We start from the raw sequence: 20,705 nt of genomic DNA on the forward strand, positions 1-20,705 counted from the left end.
GAACCAAACACCTTGCCAGGGGTTGAAGGAATAAATCACTGCCATTTGTAATTGTGCCAAGTTTTTCCCAAAGTTACAAACAGAACATCAGGCTTAAGTAATAGAAAAAAACAACAGAGGCGCTGTAAGATAGCCTTCCAAATTGTGCAACACTTGCTGTCCTATAAATAGGTATGTAAAAGAAAGGTTTCTTGGCTGGCATCACTGGGCTGCTCTTGTAACATTTCCTTATAAAACAAAACATCTTGACAGCTGAGATGTAGTGACTGAAGTGGACTGCTGTGGGAGTTTATTGAGGGGAAAAAATAGTACATACTGCAAAAAGGAGTTTATCCTTTATTTAACTATGCTTTTTACTCACCCCCCAGCTGCAGCTACATTGTCTTCCAACTTACCTTCTCTGACCTCATTAGCAAAAAAAGAAGAAAAAATGCAGTAGGATCCATCAGAACTGGTTCCAGTTGTTGTTGGTTTTTGTTTGTTTGTTTTTTTTAAATCTAAGAATAGAAAACTATATTTTTTTGAAAATCCAAGAAATTGCATTTGATCAAGGAACAGTTGGGTGTTCCTTTGGCAGTGAGGCATCAAGAAAGCTCAGTTGTCATAGCATAGGCTGTTAGGTAGTAAAGTCTGGAGGTTTTCTTGATATGGAAGGGTTAAGTGTGGGGGATTCTGGTTCCTGTGCAGAAACAAGAAGAGCAACTCCAGGGATAGAGTAGCTCTTTTTGCTTCAGCCATGCAGTTTGACTTCTGCTGGTTTTGTCCAGTTAAATCTCACTCCCTTGCTGTGCACTTGTGAGATGCTGAAGATAAGGTGGGGACTGGACACCACCTTTCTCCCATACAAACACCTTTGTCCCTTGAGTAGACATTTTCCCCCAAACAGCCAGTGCTGCTGTTTTGTTTATCTTATTGCAGTGAGTTGTTGCTCCCCTGTTTGAGGCTGTCTGGTCAATGCAGTGCCTTAATTTGCTCTGGAAGCCAGCTGAAAGTAGGAAATTTTGTCGCAAAAGGCTTCCTCAGATGCCAAAAACAAGGAAGGGGAGGGGGTACCCTGGATACACTTACTCCTCTGAGCACTCTGCTGGAAGAGGAAGGAAGAAGCAAACGGAGTTGGCATCCTTGCAGCAAAGCCTTCAGAGCAAACACCCAGTGGTGCCCGGCTCCCTGCAGACTCCACACGTCCAAGTCAGGCATCTCAACTAACAAGGGACTTATAAGGAAGAAAAGACACCAGCACCCCAGCACAGTTGGTGAGCAGGCATTCCCCACAGAACAGAGAATCACAGTTCCATGCCCTGCTGATGAAAGACTATTTTACACTTCCTTAGGAAAGACTGCCAGAAAGAGGGATAAACAACAGCCTGAGACAGGCTTTGAGATCAGCCACCAGCTCAGCCCCCAATATTGTCCTGTTGCTTGAGTTTCCTTTGAGCTGGACTGATCTGTGGTTTTCACCTTATCCTCATGCCACAGCACTCCTGCCTCCTGTAAAGCTCCTTCCCAACCTGAGAGCAGGTAGCTTCAAAGAAGGCACACAATAGATTACTTGAAGTATTTTTTAATATTAAAGTCGTTGTACTTTGATTTAAAGATGACATGTAATGGAATTCCAGTGTATTTTGTTTTAAAATATACTTTGGAGAAGAGAGGCCAGGATGTTTTCAGAGCACTTTACCTTCCACTAAGCACCACTGAGGCAGTGACTGTGCTACGGGAGCAGCTCACGGCTGATACAGAAACTAAAGGGTCTGTTGGAGAAACATTCAAACACTGTCCACTTTTTCACAACTTACTACAGTGATGACTTCCTGAACATTCCCTCCTTTCCCCCAGGTTCCCCCATACACAGAGGTAAACTTGTTAAACTTGGACTAGAAAAGCATGAGTTTGTTAGACCTGTCCTAGAGTTAGCGCCTTCTGCAGTTCCAAGGCCGGTTCACTAGGCTGTTCCTCCAGCCAGCATCTCTCTGGAAGAAAACATACCTGGTTTTCAGCTTTAATTGCTGATTGCAGTTCATTCCAGTTATTTTCTATCCCTCCTGCTATGAACAGTTAAAAGGCAGTCTTAGTCTCAGCTTATGTGGTTTGTTACTTGACGAGTCCTCTTCAGATGCCTTCTTCGGATTTTGATCATCCACTTAACACTTAACTTAGCAAAGTCTGCTGCCTTAAACAGGGCCAGAAAGATACCACAGAGAAGAGCAATCATGTTCCAGGGATTTGCTGTGATAATCTGAAAGAGATGACAAATATTAGTCCCCTCATCTGATTCTGCATAGGTAGAAAGGAGTGAGAGCTGTGGGAGTAGGACTGGGCTCTAAAGGCCAAGGAGGTGCCTGGGTCCTGCTGGGACAGCAGGAAGTGCAAAGGACCAGCTCCTGTCCCACACAGTCTGCGTTCACACTCTGGTTTTGGGCAAGAAAACACCAACACACTAGATTTTGGTGCTGCTGGACCTTGGCTGTCAGGTAAATACAGTATCACATTTTATTCTAAGGAATTTATTCTAATAATGAATAAAAAAATACACCAGGCTATTTTTACTATTCTTATTGCAGCCTAGGTTTCTTGACAATTAATTAAAAAAAAGGTCATTAAATCAAATTATCCAGCAGACTTACTAAAGCAAAAAGTTCAGCCCTACCCTGAAGCTCCCCTTTGCTAGAACACAGGGCATCAGGTGCTTTTCTCAGTTACGTTGTACCTCTAGCTGCAAGCAGAATGCTGAGTGCCATCAGCCCAAGGACCAGCATCACATGGTCCTGACCTCCACACAGAATGCATTACTGGACATAAGGAAGAGCCTACACTGGAATTTCAGAAGTGTCCTCACTCTCCTCTGCATTTCTTCTTGGGGTGAGGCAACAGAGGCAGGAGCATGCACACACACACACAGCACAAGCATGCAGAGTCAGACAGTGAGTCAAGAGGGGACTGGCGGGTTACTCACGTCCTGAACGGTCTGTATGAAAGGGTCTTTCCATTCAAACACCACAAAGAACAGCTGGTCACTCCCTGGTTTAGTTCTCTGGTCAATGTAGTTAACCACACTGGTCTGGGGAGAGGGAAAGAAAAGTGCAGGTTACTTTCTTCAGCAGTACAATGAGTCTTTTGTGCAACAGCAAAGGCCTGTAAGAAGGTGAAGATACCAGACTATTTACACTTCCACTGCAGCCTTTCTCTACCTAGAACAATGGGCTGCCAAAATACGGCAAGGGCAGTTCCCTCCCTCTGTCTCACGCTCATATGATTTTCCTATTTCTCACTCAGTATCACACTACAATACCATTTCTACATTGCCTCTCGAGAGGGGACAATTTACTTCCAAAATTCATTTACTTGCAGTAATACAACATTTGGAAAGTTCTCATGAATGAAGGTTAAATTTGTTTTATTTGCCACAGAACCACATAATGGTGGCAGGAAGTTTCCTTCTATTTGAAAAAATGGCTTGTAGGATAAACTAGAACATTCCAGCAAGTGCAGAATGAACATGGAAGGAAAGAAGCCCAGGTATTGACAACCATACCCATACTTCCCAGCACTGCCCATTAACTAGGTCACCACTTGAAACTAATGCTGCCCAGCAGAGAGCTGTAACACAATTCCAACAGGGAACTGGGTTAGGATACCGGACTATGTTACAGCCACATGAAGCCAGAGTCTCAAGAATCACAACCAGGAAAATAGGAAGACATCAGCCCCCAGGAAAACACTTGTATTGTACCACCTGCCCCCAGCCTAGGGGAAACTACACAGGGTTTGTAGACAGGCAGTAACCAACACAACCAGTTTGAACTGCCCCCTGCTCCTAGGACAAAACACAAACTGCCCAAGAGCCACACAGGGACCTCAGGAAAGCAGAGTGGTGGAAGGACTTCTCACTTCTCCAAGCCTCAAAGGAGTCTTTACATCTTGGTGTGTGCAGAGGGGAGTACTGCTGCTCATCCTGCAGCAATGAGTCCAGCAGCACTGTGACTTTGCATCAGGGTTGTGACACAAAGATGAGAGAGATGATGGAAGAGCATGCCTTTTCCATATTTCATGAGCCCAGTTTTCCAGGCAGCATTGGAAGCAAGGAGACCACTCTTCATCTCCTTACAAGCCTTTCCGTGGCATGAGGGATGACTTGCCACAAAAGTCTCTGGTCCACCCTGGTGCAGTCTCTTTACAAAGGGTTTCTTTCAGTCCTCTCCACAGCCCCAGCCCTGAACAGATTTTAGGCTGCAGGCAAGAAGAAGCAGGAGCTAGAACACTGTTCATGGCCACTCAGAGCATATGGAGCTTCCCCAGCTTGTGGTTTCTGGTCAAACACCTTTGCTGCAGACTTGCCTGTGAGGATTTGTGAGGAGTTTTGAATGAGTCAGAGACAGGACCTTTATTTTCCTTATCTTCTACATAGGCAGGAAGGGTGAGCTCAGATCACATCTTTACCCCATGGTTCATCAGAAGGTCACAAGACCTCCAGTTACAAGACCTTTTATTAACCAATAAAACACTGCCAACAAGGATATTTATGCTTTTCACCCAATCCTTATATATTTTGTCTTTTGTACTCATACTACAGTGTAAGCTTTCTTAGCCAGTCATGTTATGACACACAAACCTACAGCACTGTACCCTAAAACTCCAAACTTTCCTCTACTTAGCTTAATGTCTCTACTCTAAACTATAAATCCACATTCTTGCTTCTAGCACCTAAGTTTGGAAGCCATTTCCAAGGTCTCAGATCAAATCCAGTGTTTAATTCTAAGCTTGGGCTTACAGGCCCAAAGTTTTGAGAACTCCCTGCATTTTGGATTCCAACACTTGCCCCACATTTCTACAGCTGATTCCTCATTGCAGGGTACCAGTGCCCCAGCCACACTCATCCAAGAAAACTGCACACCAGGAAACAAACAGTACACAAGGCAAAACAAAGGCAATGGGAAAGGAAGACAATACAAATGAATGACTGCTGGGCTAGTTAGCAGAGTGAGTGACTGTTCTGTTTGACCTGGTATTTGCATCCATCTTTCCAGTATGCCAGCTCCCAGGTTTGGATTTGAAAGGCTAATGGACTTCCTGGTGCAATTTGAGCAGATGTTGTACTGTCAAACAAAGCAAGTGCAAATTATGTCTGAGCTGTTTCAATTTCTGTTGCATTATTAATAGGAATCTGATCCCTGGTTCCCAGGTTTTATTAAAAACAAACAAACAAACCCACAAAACAAACAGAAAACCCAAACCAGCAACAGTGTTCACTTATTCGGATGATCAGTCCATAACTGCTGAACTAAATAGATGTTTATGGTCACAAAAAGCTCTTTTTTTTCTGAATTTGAGCCAGCCTTTTGTTTCCACTTTGGGCCACACAAAGGAAGACCTTCTAAAATCCTATACTTGGTAAGCACCAAATGGCAAAGGATACAGAGCTGTAGGCGATGAAGGACAGACAGACAGCTGCTGTCAGTGCTTACATGGCAGCAGCAGACTGATGCATTCTTTCCTCTCCTCCAAACCAAGGTATTGACCAGGGACTTGCATGACTCTGGGATTTGCCTCCTGTCCTTCTCTAGTGCAGTAGGAGTGTACCCCCCTCACAGTCACAGCTCTGGGCTTCCCTTCAGGAAGCCATGTAACACCTGACTGTGAGAGCTAGGGATGGAACTGAAGATTCTGCTTCATTCTGCTCTCCCCAGAACACTCTTCCCAAGAGTACCAAGGAGCAAGAAAAATATAATCTCTGAAAGAGACACCCCCTGGAAAGGACAGCTCTTAAAATTTTCATTTCTCACTACTGGTGAGACACTTCCTTTTCAACCAACACTGGAAGCAAAACAAACTCAAAACATAATTATTTTCCCATGCATCAAGGTGAACAAAACAGGAATGAAAGGCTCATTTCCTCTCTAGATTGCATCTTCCACCTGCATATTTTCTAGTTTTAAATGATGCAAGAAGTTAAGTTACTCCTTGTTTCTAAGGACACTCAACAGCTAAAAATTCCAAACCCAAACAAAAAGCAGACATAGAATTCTACAAAGGCTTACATTTACCTCTTCATCCTAACAGCAGTGGCAACCTAAACAATACTCTTTCCAACAGTAGCTGTTATTTAGATAATTCCTCTGGCAATTGCTCTCCACCTTGGACTGTAGGTAGCTGTGTTAATATTTCTATGCCAGGCTCTTAGGACTCTTACCTCAGACTTACAGGTGTCATAAGCCAAGTGAGGCCTGGATTTCTGGCCTCCCTTTCAGGAGATGTTTTCCTGAGCTCTGCCACGAGGCCACACCAACAGCTGAGCACATCAAGACATTTTCATTTCTACAGAACCCCTCCTTCTTGAGAAACAGTGTGAGCAACTAGAGCCAAAACTGCTCAGTGCGAAGTGGCATCATGGATGCAATGAAACAAAACCAAACTCCCAAAACATTATGAATACTATTTTTATTTTTTTTTTTACCTCTTGTTTGAATTCAACAGTCTCGCTACCATCTTCTTCTTTTGTTTTGACCAAGGACATCTTGACCCAAGTTCGGAAACCTCCAGAAAACTTCCAGCTGGAGTATGAGCTTTCACAGTCCTTCATGAATTTTGCTTTTTCTGGACTGAAGGAAAAAAAACCCCACATTACTTTATTGACCAAACTGAGCACTGTAGGCAGAAGGTCAGACCTACAGGTACTTCAAACTATGTTCACAATTCCTTTTATTCTCCACCTGATATATTCAACATATCTACAACACTGTGTGTACTGATGTTTTCATTAATGGCAGCCCTTCACTGGTGCATCCTTAACTGCAGAGGACTTAACCTGGTGCCCTACAACTCTGGGGCTCTGCCTGCCTGTAGGGATTGTTCTGCCCCACAGGCAGTTTAGCTCTGCTCATCAGCCACCCCTGGGACAGAAAGGAGCAGAGCCAGGACCTCAGGAAACAACTCATCACCATGTGAGGAAGCAAGAGACAGCAGGAAGAGCCTAGAGGAAGGACGGGGTGCTGCCCCTCATCTCTGGCTGCCAAATAAACCTGCAATGCATACATGCTTAAAATGCCTCGAAATTGATATTCAGTATAATCCTATTATTTTGGAAGCACTGTAGCTTTGGTGTAAGGCTCCCACCTGCAGTAACTGTTATCCCAATATGCAATCCCAGTTATTTGCAGCCCCCAGAACAACAGGATTGCTTCGTGTGTTTTGGCTGGGGTTTTGTTTTTTAATACCGTGCCTGTAAATCTTTAAGGCTTCCAACACCCCTCATGCTGCGAGTAGCAAAGGGGGAGCTTTAAGGCATATCTGGTCTCCATCTCTTCTCTACCAGCTGCACAAGACATAGTGAATTAACCATGCTATTTACTTGGAGCTCTTCAGTACTGTGATTTTAGCCATTTTCATGTCATCCCTGTGAAATAAGCTCAGCCCTGCAGCTGCTTGTCCAGAACGGTTTCATTTGAGAAGAAAGGGTAAACCACTGTGAGAAGTTAGGAACCATTAAAGGCTATTTTTACTAAGACAGATTTCAGGTTGTAGAGATATGCCAGGGTATGCTGGTCCTTAAAAGAAGGGAGAGGGTTTTGATCCAGACTAAATCCATCTACCTAGGAGAAGGGAAAGAGTGTTCTTTGCCTTTGGGGAAGAAGGTGTGCATAACCAGGTCTTTTAGGAAAAGAAGGTGTTTTCATCCTTCAGGAGAAAAATGCAAAGAAGTAAAGGAGAAAAGCAGAGGTAAAGAAGCAAGCTCTTGTTCCAGAACAGGCCAATCAGGAAGATTTGTCCAGCACTGACCAGGTTTGCACCTTTCCTGTCTTTTTTTCTTAGTTTTCAGACTCAGGGTTTCTTTTCTTTCTACAAACCAAGGTGCCTTGTCTACAAGGACCAAAGGGTCTGCAGTGATATAAATATCAAATTGATGGCTACTCTGTACCACAGCACCTGCTCAGGCTTAACAGATGAATGGGAGGGCAAAACCCAGCAAAGCCATTCTCTCAAGTCAGGGCTTCAGGTAAAGGACTCAGACACAGAATTCCACTGTGCACATGCACAGAAGAGAGAAGGGTTTCTGCAAAGAAAAACTAACACACTTTGCTACCTATCAAGGCAGATGCTGTTCCCAGGGTGTCCTAGGAAGTTAGGAATACCTTTATTTTGACATGAGGTGCCTGTTTAGTGACTCCAGCAGCATGGCACCTCTCTGCCTCCCACAGGAAAGACGTGGGCAGAGCCTAAGGACAAAGGCCATGGCCTGCCTGCTCCTCACCAGAGCAAACCAGCGACACCTAATCCAACAACTGCTTCCCCTCCTGGGAGTGGGCAGAGCAGCAGCTGAGGGGACAGCACAGGGGAGCACAGGAGTGCTTTGCCACTCAAGAAGAACACACAGAACCAGCACTCTGCCAGGCAGTCATATGCCTAATGGCTGGCTAAATACAGCAGCCTAGAAAAGCTTTCCAAGCCAACATGGAAAAATGAGGCAGGAAGTTATGACACAGAGCTGAATGTTACAGCCACAACTTCCATGGTAGGCAGACAGCAGCAGTATGCTCTGCCTTTGACAGTAATTGCAGGCTGGAAAAAGAAGGATTAATAATATCTTAGGAGAAGCTGTGGAGAAGTGATCTGAGAGGCATCTCTGTAATCCAGACCACTGCCACAGAGTGAGGGGAAAAAAAAGGGGGGTGGACAGGAGAAGCACAGCACCGAGGAACAAGCTTTGCACAAATTATAGCAGAGGGCAAATAACACAGCTTTAAAACCACAACAGAAGAGAACGCAAGACAGGAAAGGGATTTTAAGCTGAAAAACAGTTCTCCAGGCAGTTCCTTCACACCAAAGACAGACAACCCACACAGGCTACAACTCTTTTTTTGTTGCTGTTTGGGGTTTTTTTCTTTCTCTCTCTCTTTTTTTTTTTTTTTTTTTTTAATCTGTGGGAGTCACTAACCTATTTCTGGACTGGGCTGCAGAGGATCCTTTACCACCAGTGTCTATGGACCACCCCACGAGAGCCAGAGAAGTTCAGGACATCCCACCAGCAGATTCCAATGCAACAGCAAGAGCCAAACCCACTGATGGTTCAAGTCCAACCTGTGTTTATTGCTTTTGTGTTTCCCCAGAGCAGGAAACTCTCAAACAGCCATGTCAGCTAATAAAGGCTGGTGTGGTACCAAAAGTCTCAATCCTTCTATGTTGTATTTCTCTGCATGCAGCAATCCAGATCAGAGACATGAACACTGAGCTCAGTTTAGACCCTGAAATCATCTCTGATCTGTTCAGACTGGTATCCATCTTTTCACAGGACCATAAGTTATCTGACATGCTACACTAACAATAGTTTTGTCAGGAATATATTCAGGATTTTCTTCTAAACCCCATGTATTATCCTAATGACAGTTCAGAAGAGGAACTCGCATTTTTAGCCACACATTTTGGGTAATTTGCAAGGGTTTCATTATTTCCCTCCCTCCAATTAATACGGTACAGACAGCAGCTGCCACTACCTTAAAAAAAAGAGAAATAAAAAGAAGCCAGCAGCATCTCCCTCCAGCTCAGAGGCCAATAACAGCACACAGTGCAGCAGTGTTCTGTGGAGCCCAGAACAAAACCAGTGAGCAGTGCCAGTTTCATGGAGTCTGATCCAATTTTAACAGAAGGGCTGCAGAGAATAAAGCCCTTGACAGAAACAACTGGGCCTTGCTCAAGTCCTCAGCACTTACTACACCACAAAAAATCTCTTAAAGGTACAAGTCTTTAGATGCCATTTTTTCTTGCTTGAGGCACCTCTGATAACACTGTACATGAACTGCTGGGCACAGTGTTATTCTGGGCCCTTGTAACCACACTTTGTCAGGAAAAGTAGTTAACAGAGGCCAGTAATTGAAGTTTTCAGAGGCTGTATGGAAGGACACACAACAGTTTCTACAGATATCTTAAGCCAGACTTCCCATCAGCTAAATTTAGTATCTGCTGATGAACAAGAAATCATTTCTATTTTCTCTTCTGCTGGAAGCTGGACAGAATGAGTGCTCTCCACATACACAGGGCAGTTCCACATGCACTTTTCATAGTCAGGAGAAATGTAAACTCCCAACCTGTCCTGAGCCCAGCCAGCTCATGCCAGGACAGCAAACACAGCACTGAGCAAGACAAGCCACACCATTTGTATCAAGTTTGGGAGGATGCTGCAGAAAAGACACCACTGGCCTCTTGCCCACAGCTGGTTCTTTTCCTGTATTCCATCTAGACATGCAGATCATTTACCACTAAGGCCTCCATCCCCTTGCCAATGTTACCATTCACCTGGGTTAGTTCAAAACCAGCTTCAACTCCTATTCCTACTGTCTGCCTCAAGCACAGAGGATGGATCCCCAAACAAACATTCCCATTTCCCATGTGGCTGCCAAGGCCTGAGGATGCACAGACTGAGCTGTTCATCCTGTCCCCAGCCAGCTGCAACACCAGGGGTGGCCTCAGGCAGTGCTGGTGTCTGGCAGTACAGAAAGAGCTGAGAACCTTGCTGTAAGTAGCCCCACTGTAAGCATTTCTTACAAGAGCACAAGCCATAAAACCAGAAAAAAAAAACATAAGGAACAAGCAGCACCTTCTACACCACTACTCTTAACTGGTGTTTTCTCACTCTAAAATATCAATGCCTAAAACACCCAGAACATTAGCATTTTATGAGGTGCTTCAGTACAGTTACAGAAAACAGTTAAAGACTTAGGATGTCTTCACTGAAGCAGACATGTTTTGTTAAAGGCAATTCCACCTAACTGGTCTTTGGCCACCCAGAGGTAGCATGCCTGAACACTTCAACTCTTTGATCCATCTGAAAAGCATCAGTATGACCATGTCCAAGCCTCTGAGAAGGCCTTGCTACAATAAAATCTGTCCTCTCCCCTCCCTCACCTAACTTTGTTCTGCATAGGTCCTCTACCCCCTGTCCCTTTTTCACTGAGCATCTATTATCTAATTAAGGTTTTCTATCTATGACTAATATTTCTTGACTAATTTTTAATCTGAATCTCAGAGAGAAGAACAGAACTTGAATTCAAATTAAAGCAAAAATTAAACTGTTAAATATGAAATTTATTCCCAAAAGGTGGAAAAAAGATTGGGTCTTTCAAGAAAGTTCAAGACAAGATTAATTTCATTCTTATTAAAATTAGAAAGTTGATTAGATACTCCAATGATACCAATGTCAAACCAATACAAAGCAATTTCAAAAACCCCATATATGAATTTACATCATTCTGCAGACTCTTAAATATAGCCAGTAATACAAAGAAACAGAGTTAATCTTTCAATGAAATCACAACAAAACAATCTAGAGATCTGACCTTTACAGCAATTGCTTAAAAAACCCCCAAATGGTGCAGAAATATTTGTGTTCTTGGTGCACTTCCTGACACACTACCCAGGAAAGCACACTTCCTGATCACCCACAGCAGCAGCCAGCAGGAAGACAGCACAAACTCCAATGGTTTAAGCACAGCTGAAGAATAGTTTTTGTCACTGAAAAAACCCTCAATACATTTTTTAAAGGTCAGATTAGTAAACAAAGACATGAAAGAGCATCAACATAGTCCAAACATTTTAAAAAATCATAAAAGCCTGTCTGGTTTTTACTGAAAAAGCTCTGCTTTCACAAGTATTGTGACAGCAAGCACAATGCAGCCACAGGCTCATCCCCCCTTTACATACCTGCTGACAAACTCTTGGAAAGAAGAAAACAGCAGGTAATCAATGGCACTGAAATCTTGGTCTGTTTCATTTAAATGGAACTGCAAAAACACCAGCTCCCTTTTCTTCACATCACGAGGGCCTTGAACAACCAAAGCATACTTCTGTAAGCAAACAGAGATGGTGAGAGGAGCAAAGGAATCCTCATTTCCTGTTCATTAATTTACCATCTGGCACTAATACTCTGTAGAAATCTAACACACACACACACACAGAGTTTCTTGGCTGCTTCTAAGTCCACATCTATTAAAATATCTAACAAGAATGCCACTTCAGTCACTCCTTTCAGTTTAAAAAGGAGGTCTTTACATCAAGATTCAGTGCTTGAATTAATATTTATTAATATTTAAGTATTGAATATGGTAATTTGTGGGTTTTGGACATTTGTTTATCAAGAAGCAAGCTTCCCTGCACTTCTAAGAGCAATTTAAGACAGACTATCACTCCTCAATGTATCCATCTTGCTGGCTCAGAGCATTTCAGTATTATGAAGCACTTGGTGCCCATTTAATATTCTTCCAAGTGTGACAAACATGGTATGTAATTCCCAGCAGGAATTCATGTATGAATTCCCAGTAAACATAAAAAAAGAGATTATCTATCCTCCTTTAATGGATACTGATACTGCCTTCAATCAAAGCTAGGTTTACCATATCAAGGAAAATGCTTCCCAGTTCATTTAGGAGAAGAATGAAGTGAGAGCTTCACTGTGAAAAATTACTTATTTTATCCCATTAAGGGTTTTGTGCTGCACACACCCACAGGACAGCTCATCTTCCATAACACATAGATACACTGACTGGGGTCTTTTACATTTCTGAAAACAAAATGACAGATGGCTTACAAAAATTCCAAATCAGAAGCAAGGATTTTTTTTAACAGCACGTAGTACATACTTTTACTTTCCAACAAGATGATAAGCAGAAACCCCACACTGAATAAGCTTTGTTCTATTATATTGTTATTACCATAGTTTGATTAGTAAAAGGATCTGTGTAGTTGATCCTCTGAGTGGTGCATTCAATGTCTCCTGGCTGACCTGGATTTATCAGAGGTGGAATGTGATCGTAGTAATGATGTTTGCAGCTAAGCAGCTGAGCCTTGCCTGGGTAAAAGGCAATACCTGTTTGGGGAGAAAAAACATTGGAGAGCACTGATTTCCTTCCTGAGGACATAGATTTTCACTCTGGAATTTAATCCCACAGGATACTAAGCTATCTTGAAGATGCCACAAAAGAATCAAATTAAACCATGCACTTCCACATTTTTCTGGAGCAGGACAAAAATACCGACTGCATCAGGACAGAGCCCCCACAATGCATTGAAAAAAATCAGGGCTCGTATTCTGTTACAACAGTTCAAGGTTCATAGAAGCTACCAAGTTTCCCACAAGCCAGCAGCTAATCAATCAGTCCCTCTCAATCCCAGATTAATCTGTAAAATATGTTAGGGAGCATCAAATGGGACATGTGGTGCTTTAGTTTTCATATATTAGCATTTAATACACCAAGTGTTAATTGGAAATAATGTGCATACCATACATGACAGATCAAAGATCACTGGCTGAGCTAACAGAATTGAAAAGATGCTCTTCAGAATACAATGTCTTCTGTTAACTGAATGTGACATCATGATAAAAATCAAAGCCATCAAACATGCACTAACTGCTACCATGCCTTATTATTTACAGCACTGGGTAGGGCAGGCAACTACTTCACCTGGATGGAAACCCACATTTGCCATAAACCTCCTGTTTCAGCCCAACAGCACATTCAGGCAACCTCAGCCACCTCAGCTTTGGAAGGCTAGCAAAATACAAGAGCCAAACCTCAAATTCCTACTACACCACCTATGCCCATATTTATTATTGCAAACAAGTTTGCTGGAAAATAATCTAGTCCACCTTAAAAAAAAAAAAAAATGTATGATTGATTAGATATAATTAACTCACAACTGAGATGACCTGCCCTCCAAAATGTGAGATGTCAAAGCACTGAGCATATATCAAATACTTTATTCCTTTCTTCAGGGCTCCAGGCTTGCAACTTGCCATCTCATCATTTTAATAGAGCAATAAAACAAAGGACTACATTGATTTAGGTTCTCTGATCTGCAGGGATCTCCAACAATACTTTTAGATTTATTTGTATGCTGCTCTGCTTATTTAAAATCTGCTTATTTTCTTCCTGTTGCTGCATGAAATGCTCACATGATGGGAGGGAAAAAAAAAAGGGAAAAGCTTGAGTTTGCTTGCTCTTACATTCAGATCCATATGGCCCAAACATAAGGCACTACTTCCAGAGCTGGGCTAACTGGCCATAGAGAAAAACAACTACAATAATATGGCAACACCTCACAAAATACCTTTCAGCCACAACTACTGAAGTGGGTATTTGGAAAATGTGGTAACGCTTCAAACAGAAGTGTTATTGTTAAACTGGAAACTCACTGATGACTGACTGAGCTGCATTCGCTACCATGGCTCTATTTATGAATGGCTACTGGACAATTAAAAAAACTATTCACTATTCAAAAATGCCCCTATGGAGCAACTCCTCCTGCAAACTGCAACAGTTTCTGCTGCCACGCTGCATTTTTGTGCCAACATTGTTCCCTGCAGTCACATCATATTTTCATTGCCTACTGACGTAATGCCATGTTGTAAACAAGGCAGGGTGGAAGTAGAAAGTGGCATTGTGGTTATTTTGTGGTTGGTTTGAGAAATTCACCTCTTTACTGTGAATGGCATCTCATTGCCCAGTGCAGCATTCCTGTGCTACTCCTATGTGTTACTCCTATGAATGATACAGTTTGGGGAATATTTCCAAAAGGAATCACTTTCTCCCCTAAAAGAGGACTCATTTTAGAGCCTTCTTATCTATGAAATGTTGCATAATTCTCCACAGCTTCTGCCATTCATGTTATTGGCAGGAAAGCTCCCAAAAATCTCCCATACAACATTTACATTTCTGTGCAAAGCCAATACAACTTTTTAATCTGAAGTGAGTAAATGAAAGACCCGGATCAAGTATTATATGCACTCTGGGCTCTCAAGAATGAGCACCAAAAATTTAAAACAATCCAAGAAAAACATGAACAAGAATTTAACCCATTTACTTGTTATTGCTCTTACCAGGAGCATCATACAAGGACACTTCCTTGTAAGTGACAGACATCACTGGGTGCTTGAGCTTCTCCCTGAAGTCACTGATGGTTTGGTAGACAAGGAACACAGCTACAGCCATGAGCAGCAGATAAATAAAGAGGAGTATTACTGAAAAAACATTCTTTAGGCAGGTCTTGCTGAAACGCAAAGAAGGGGCAGTGGTCCCCAGCTCACCATCTGGAAACAAACAGAATATGGATTGGGACTTTAACATACAGACATTTTTGCTGAATTTTCATTTAAAGATCAATCACGTGAGAGGAAAGTAAGCCTCAAACTCAGCTTGTTTTTAAAAACCACAGCTAATTCTAGTTTTGATGATCAGCCAGGCAGATACTTCCTTCTCAAGTATGAGGTGTAACCAACCTAAGATTGTGCCTCCTTTTCACATGTCAGAATTTGGCACTCTGCTTAAGGCCACTATAGACAGGAAACAAGGTTTGTATTCAAGGACAACTGAGAAGCAAATTTTAAATAAAGTTCACAAGAAAGTCTGTTAATGGTCAATCTTTGCTTCTGGAAAAAAAAACTCTTTTCCCCCCATTTCCAGTCTGAAATGATTCTTACACACTCAGCATAGACATCAGTGGAGTGATTGAACACTCTAATGCTCGTGCCCAGATCTATGCATTTTATCTCCACCATGGCAGAAGTCACTAGATGCTTGTTACCCTCTAGTTCATAATTCCTTGTGCACGTTAAAAACTTCCATAGAAAGATTCTTTCAAATACAGCTACAAAGAGACTGACCCAACTCTCCCAGAGTCTCCTTTCCTTCAAATCTTGTTCTCTTTAGATCTTCTCAGTAGTCTCACTCACAGAGTGACACTGTTTTACCCATACCCCTTGCATTTGCCATTTCTTTTGGCAATACTTCTAAGGAAAAGGTTCCTGTACTCCTGAGTTACACATCATGTTTTATCATGAGTGACATACAGCCGAACACACAAGATTTTATGTTAAAACTCAGTGTAAGAAAGGAGATAAGCAGCCATGCTTCCTGTGACTGTTCTGTGTGGTGTCATTTAAAGAGTCAGGCCCTCTCAGGCCATGCCACACGCTGCTCTCCAACTCTACGGTCTGGTGTTTTCACCTTCCCACAGCAAACAGGAGCCTTTTAGTGAACCCTATTGCACACATAGCCACTTACAAATGTCCATGGGCAAGTTACATGCCAGGAGATGGCAGCCAAGGCAATTAGGACATTAATATGCATAAAACTGCACTGCTGAAACAAATACATCTTGAACAGCTGCAAGGCATTTAGGCCATGCTCCTTTCAGGCTGGCTAACCTCAGTGCCCACACCTGAGCTGCAATAAGCCCATTTAACATTGCTCCATGCCCTCCAAAAGCAGCCTGAACAGTCTGACTAAGAATTTATTTTAAAGCATCTATTCAATATGGCACCTTGCCTATGTAAATCTGGTACAGACTCTGCCTGCAACCCACTGCCGATCAGGTGAGACACAACATCAAGGGATATGACACACTAAGCTATCTCAAGAGTCAGATGTGCTGAATGTGTTTTGATTGAGCACAGTTCCTGGCAAAGAAATACTCTCCTATCAGTCCTTGGTTAACCTCCTTGGCTTTCCATCAGTACTGATTCACATAAAATAAGTAAATTAAATTAGCGAAGTAAGGGAAATAAGTAGTGAAATTACTGTTTTGTTTACTTTCAGAAGTACAATAAAATAGCAAAACCAAAACAACCAAAGCCATCCACTGCAGCGGGTAACAGGCCCTAAAAATCAGTATTTTTTGGGTCAATGGTTCTCACCTGGTAAAATAACTGAGCTGGAATCTTCATGAACTTCCATATCTTCCTCTCTCTCCTCTGTTGGATTTTCAGATACTCGCTCCACATCTTCACTCAGCTGTGTAGTTAAAACAGTGGTTCAATTTCCAAACATGCTCTCAACTCGCAATTGTTGGAATTTCTATGGTACAAATAAAAGAGGCTCCAACTAACCGAACACACAAAAACACATCCCCAGTCCAAGAGCACCCAACATCTGTCCCACTTGTTCACAAAACAAAAGCCACAGCCCTGTAGACTTAGAGCCACAAATTAAGTGATTTGCATGCTACAAATTTAACCTACTTCTACCCTGCTCCTTCAACAACAACATCACCTTTCCATTCAAGTTCAAAGTAATTATTTCCCCAGCAGCTTCAACACATTTTAACCCCACAATTAGGACCGTGTTCTCTGACAAGCAGGAACTTCATTCTGTCACTGAAGACTATATTTTTAGGCATAAAGAAACCACAGCACATAGCAGCAAACAGAGCATTAGCACCTCTTAATAAAGAGGTAGAAAAAAGACAAGATGCATTTTGACAGGTGTTAAGGCAAGGCACTGAAATACAGTCCCAGCCACAGGTGGCTGGGTCATTATGAGACAACAGTCAAGTATCTCTATATTTCTAGTCCTTATTTGATCTCACTAATTAGACTTCCACTGTTTCTGAAACACCAACAGAGGCCAGATATTTTCTTGTTTTGCTATTCAGAGCTCTGGGCTCAAACTGCCAGGCCACTTCTGCCAGAGTCAGAAGCTTGTCACAGCAGATATGCATTACACCACATAGTGGAGCACTACAGACTTTGTACATCATAAATAGAAAGTATCTCTTGTATGTTTTCCAAGCTTTCTTTTGTGGTGGTAAGTGGCACAGAGATTACAGCATTGCAAACCAAGGCATGAGCTTGCAGCACACCACACTAGCCTTGCTACCGTTTCAAGGAAAACAGGGGCACAGCTAATGCTGCAGCTGCACTGAATGCTATTAAACACTACACCCCTAACTTACACAACAGTAACGTGAATGGGTCCATAAGGGAGCGCTTTTATTTCACCCAGCTTTAATTCAGTACTGAAATCATCACTATGCCATTACCAGGTCATCATTAGCACCTATTAGGAAAGAGTCCACTCATTTTACATCTTCAAAGTCTGACGTAAAGTCTCCTTCGCTTCCTGTTGTACTTCTGTATTCACTTCCATCATGCAAAGCAAGATGAAAGCAGTTAGCCAGCTGTTTTTAAATGCTTAGTACATAAATAAAGCATGATTTCCCATAGCATGAGGCAAGAAGTGAAGAGGTAACTTGTAGGCTAAAAACTCAGCTCACGTGCTAACCTCTTGTCAGGGTCCAACTGAAGATACCTTTTTCAATTATCACCATAAAATAAGGGAAAATTAAAACCATGCTCCTTTTTGTAGAAACATGCTGGTTCTTTTTATCTGACCCAAAATAAGCTACTCTGGCCCAAGAAAAGTACTCACTGAACCTCTTGTACTAGTTACACTAAATCAGCTAAGAAACAAGTTCCAATCATACTCCGATACCAGAGCTGATCCAATAAATGTCATGTAAGTCACAAAGTCACTGCAGCTCCTCAGCTGACTCCCACACCTCTCTGATTCCCCAGCCACAGGCACCTCATTCACTGAGGTTATTGGGAGGTAAGTGAATTCTGTTCCTGATGGCAAGGAGATCTCAACACAAGTTTAAAAAAGAACAAAATAAGCAACATTTCCTATCCTCTCAAGAGGACCTAGAGCAATTTTTTTCAACAAGTGGAAGAAAAATCATCTTAGAGGTAATTCCCAATCTAAATGATTCCGTGGTAAACTCAGAAAACACAACCTTTCAGCACTCCTTAGAAACAAACCAAAAAATCCCAAACAATATGCAACTATGTTTTCTTACCTCCGTTCACAATGTTTCACAAGCTTTTCACAGATAAAGCCAGAGAAAGACAGCCAGGTAAAAGTATGACTGTTATCAGTGCTTCAGATGCAGTAAGCAGGTTGAGCTGATGTGTAAGACAGCTAAAACCAGCTATATTTTACTGCAGATCCTGAACTGAGGTCACCAAGATCCCAGCGCTGTGCATGGCTCAGCCACTGTGTTCTGAGCAGCACACAAACCTCTAGGGCAGCACAGACCTACAAACCAATGCCTCACGCACACACACCCTGCTACTGTGACTGGGAAGCCAGCACAGGACACTGCAGGACGGCTGACTCCAGTTCACATTTGCCACTCCCCTTGGATTGAGGGATTCTGCCAACAGCAAACCTGGAGCATGCCAGCCAGGTTCACCCTCACAGGCCAGCCCTTCCCATGTGGTATTTTTGATAAAGGGGTGAAGCGTGGTGCCAATCAGAAGGAGCACAGATTGCAGGGCGGTTGAGCTTGCAGCAGGATGCAGAGACGGCACGGGATGTCAGGGCAGGAAGGGCATGAAGCAGAACTTCACTCAGCATTCCGCTGGGTTCAGCACATAAGCTGAGGAAGAAACAACTGCAGGAGCCTGCCTGTGCCCTAGCAGTACTTTTTCAGTCCTGTACACAGAAAAGCACTGGACAAAAAGAAGCACAGAAAAGGCAATTCCAGACATTTGAGCATTCCTGCCAGGGGCAGAAGCAACAAAGCCTGCTGCAGGTGCTGTAGAAGGAATGGACACACAGGTGTTGCACTTACACACACATCCTATCTTGACTCCTGCCACAGTTTGGGATGATAAACCCAAACATATGGGGAGCAGTGTCAGTGGTAGCTGATACTTAGGGTGAAAACATAACGTGCATCGCCCACGTCCACACCTCAGGCATCAATGCAGATTCATTAACTCTCTCAAGTACCTCCCCTAGGTACAAGCACACAAATCAACCCCATCTTGATAGTCACGGGCTAAAACCTTCCTATTGGATAAAACTCCCTTAAATAAAAGGAGAACTTGTTCATACAGGCCTTTTGCTGATCCGCTGATTCATCACCTTCCAATGCCTTCCAGCCTGGCAAGAAAACCAGAAGCTGAAACTAAACAGACTGTACCACACTAAATTAGAATGTATTAAAACTGAGCCTCAAACTACCCGTCACGTGTAGAGGAAGGAAGATATCTACATTCCTTTTGCATTCAAGATACAAAAGTGCTGTGCTGTAACTCTCTACCGCTGTTGAACTTGGCACAAATTGCTTGTGTGTCTACTAGGAGAGATAGGAACAAGAGCAAGGAAGCCGGGCTGCTGAGCCTGTGCATTGATATGCAGACCAGGCGCTGCCTCGGGCTTCTGGCAGTGTGATAAAGCGTCCTTCAGCTTCGGACGCGGGAGCTCTGCTGCCCAAGTCGCTTCTCCCACCCGGCAGACGATCCCCTCGGCACCAAATCCCGGCTACGGAGTGCAGCCGTACCCGCCTTACACAGCTGAAACAGCGGCTGCCCACTCTTTTAACCCCGTTCAAAGGGAAAGCAGGGAACCGTGCGCACCCGAGCCACCCGCTGCTTTCTGCAGGGTGCAGCTGACGCCCCGGCACCAGCGCCGGGCCGAGCTCAAGGCGACAGCGCCGGCTGTCCCCGCTCGCCGAGCCCCCCCAGCCCTGCCCGGCCCCCCGTACCTCCTGGTAGGATGCGGACACCTCTGGCTTTGGCATAGCATCGGCGGCAGCGGCGCCGCGGGGCCGGGCAGCGCCCGCCGGCACCGCACGGGGCGGGGCAGCCACGGGCCGGGCCGAGCCTAGCCGAGCCGAGCCTGGCCGGGCTGAGCCGAGCCGAGCCGAGCCGAGCCGCCCCGCCCGGGCCGGGCCACGCAGGCGCGGCGGGGACCCCCGAGTCGCCCGGCCCGGCCCTTCCCGTCCCCGGCCGGTGCCCGCCCCTTGCCGGGGCTGCCGGGAGGCGTAGTCCGGACAGGGCGCTGCGCTCCGGCTGCTGGGCACACTCCTGAGGGGCTCCTGGGGAGGTCTGTGGGAACATCTCTGACGGGGAGATGAGACTTTTCTGCTTCACAACGCAA

At 43.8% G+C, this 20,705-nt stretch overlaps 1 protein-coding gene across 4 annotated transcripts; it reads right to left on the minus strand.

Annotated features, from left to right (window-relative positions):
• Positions 1-1,551: 1,551 nt before the first annotated feature.
• On the minus strand, positions 1,552-20,500 carry PACC1 (proton activated chloride channel 1). 4 transcript variants are annotated; one of them, XM_084201597.1, is made up of 9 exons: positions 20,311-20,500; positions 19,659-19,706; positions 16,676-16,772; positions 14,861-15,070; positions 12,696-12,850; positions 11,689-11,831; positions 6,452-6,596; positions 2,954-3,058; positions 1,552-2,236 (listed from the first exon to the last, which is right to left on the minus strand). In XM_084201597.1, the coding sequence occupies exons 1-9, from the start codon at positions 20,344-20,346 to the stop codon at positions 2,075-2,077; spliced, it is 1,101 nt and encodes a 366-aa protein (XP_084057723.1). In that variant the 5' UTR covers positions 20,347-20,500; the 3' UTR covers positions 1,552-2,074. The 4 variants fall into 4 exon arrangements, with proteins under 4 accessions (XP_084057723.1, XP_084057724.1, XP_084057725.1 ...); XM_084201598.1 differs by lacking the exon at positions 19,659-19,706; XM_084201599.1 differs by lacking the exon at positions 19,659-19,706 and having other exon boundaries at positions 16,676-16,835; positions 20,311-20,480.
• Between the last annotated feature and the right edge of the window lie 205 nt (positions 20,501-20,705).

The sequence above is a fragment of the Fringilla coelebs genome (assembly GCF_963513975.1).
Source record: "Fringilla coelebs genome assembly, chromosome: 3".
In the NCBI taxonomy this organism is placed as follows: Eukaryota; Metazoa; Chordata; class Aves; order Passeriformes; family Fringillidae; genus Fringilla; species Fringilla coelebs.

What these genes read in the sequence shown, in the direction of transcription:
- PACC1 (XM_084201597.1), bottom strand. Translation starts at nt 20,346, where the DNA reads ATGCCAAAGCCAGAGGTGTCCGCATCCTACCAGGAG. An exon ending in CAGCTCAGTTATTTTACCAG is followed by an intron (nt 15,071 to 16,675) that starts GTGAGAACCATT and finishes GTTTGTTTCCAG; the next exon opens with ATGGTGAGCTGGGGACCACT. An exon ending in TCATACAGACCGTTCAGGAC is followed by an intron (nt 2,237 to 2,953) that starts GTGAGTAACCCG and finishes CATCTCTTTCAG; the next exon opens with ATTATCACAGCAAATCCCTG.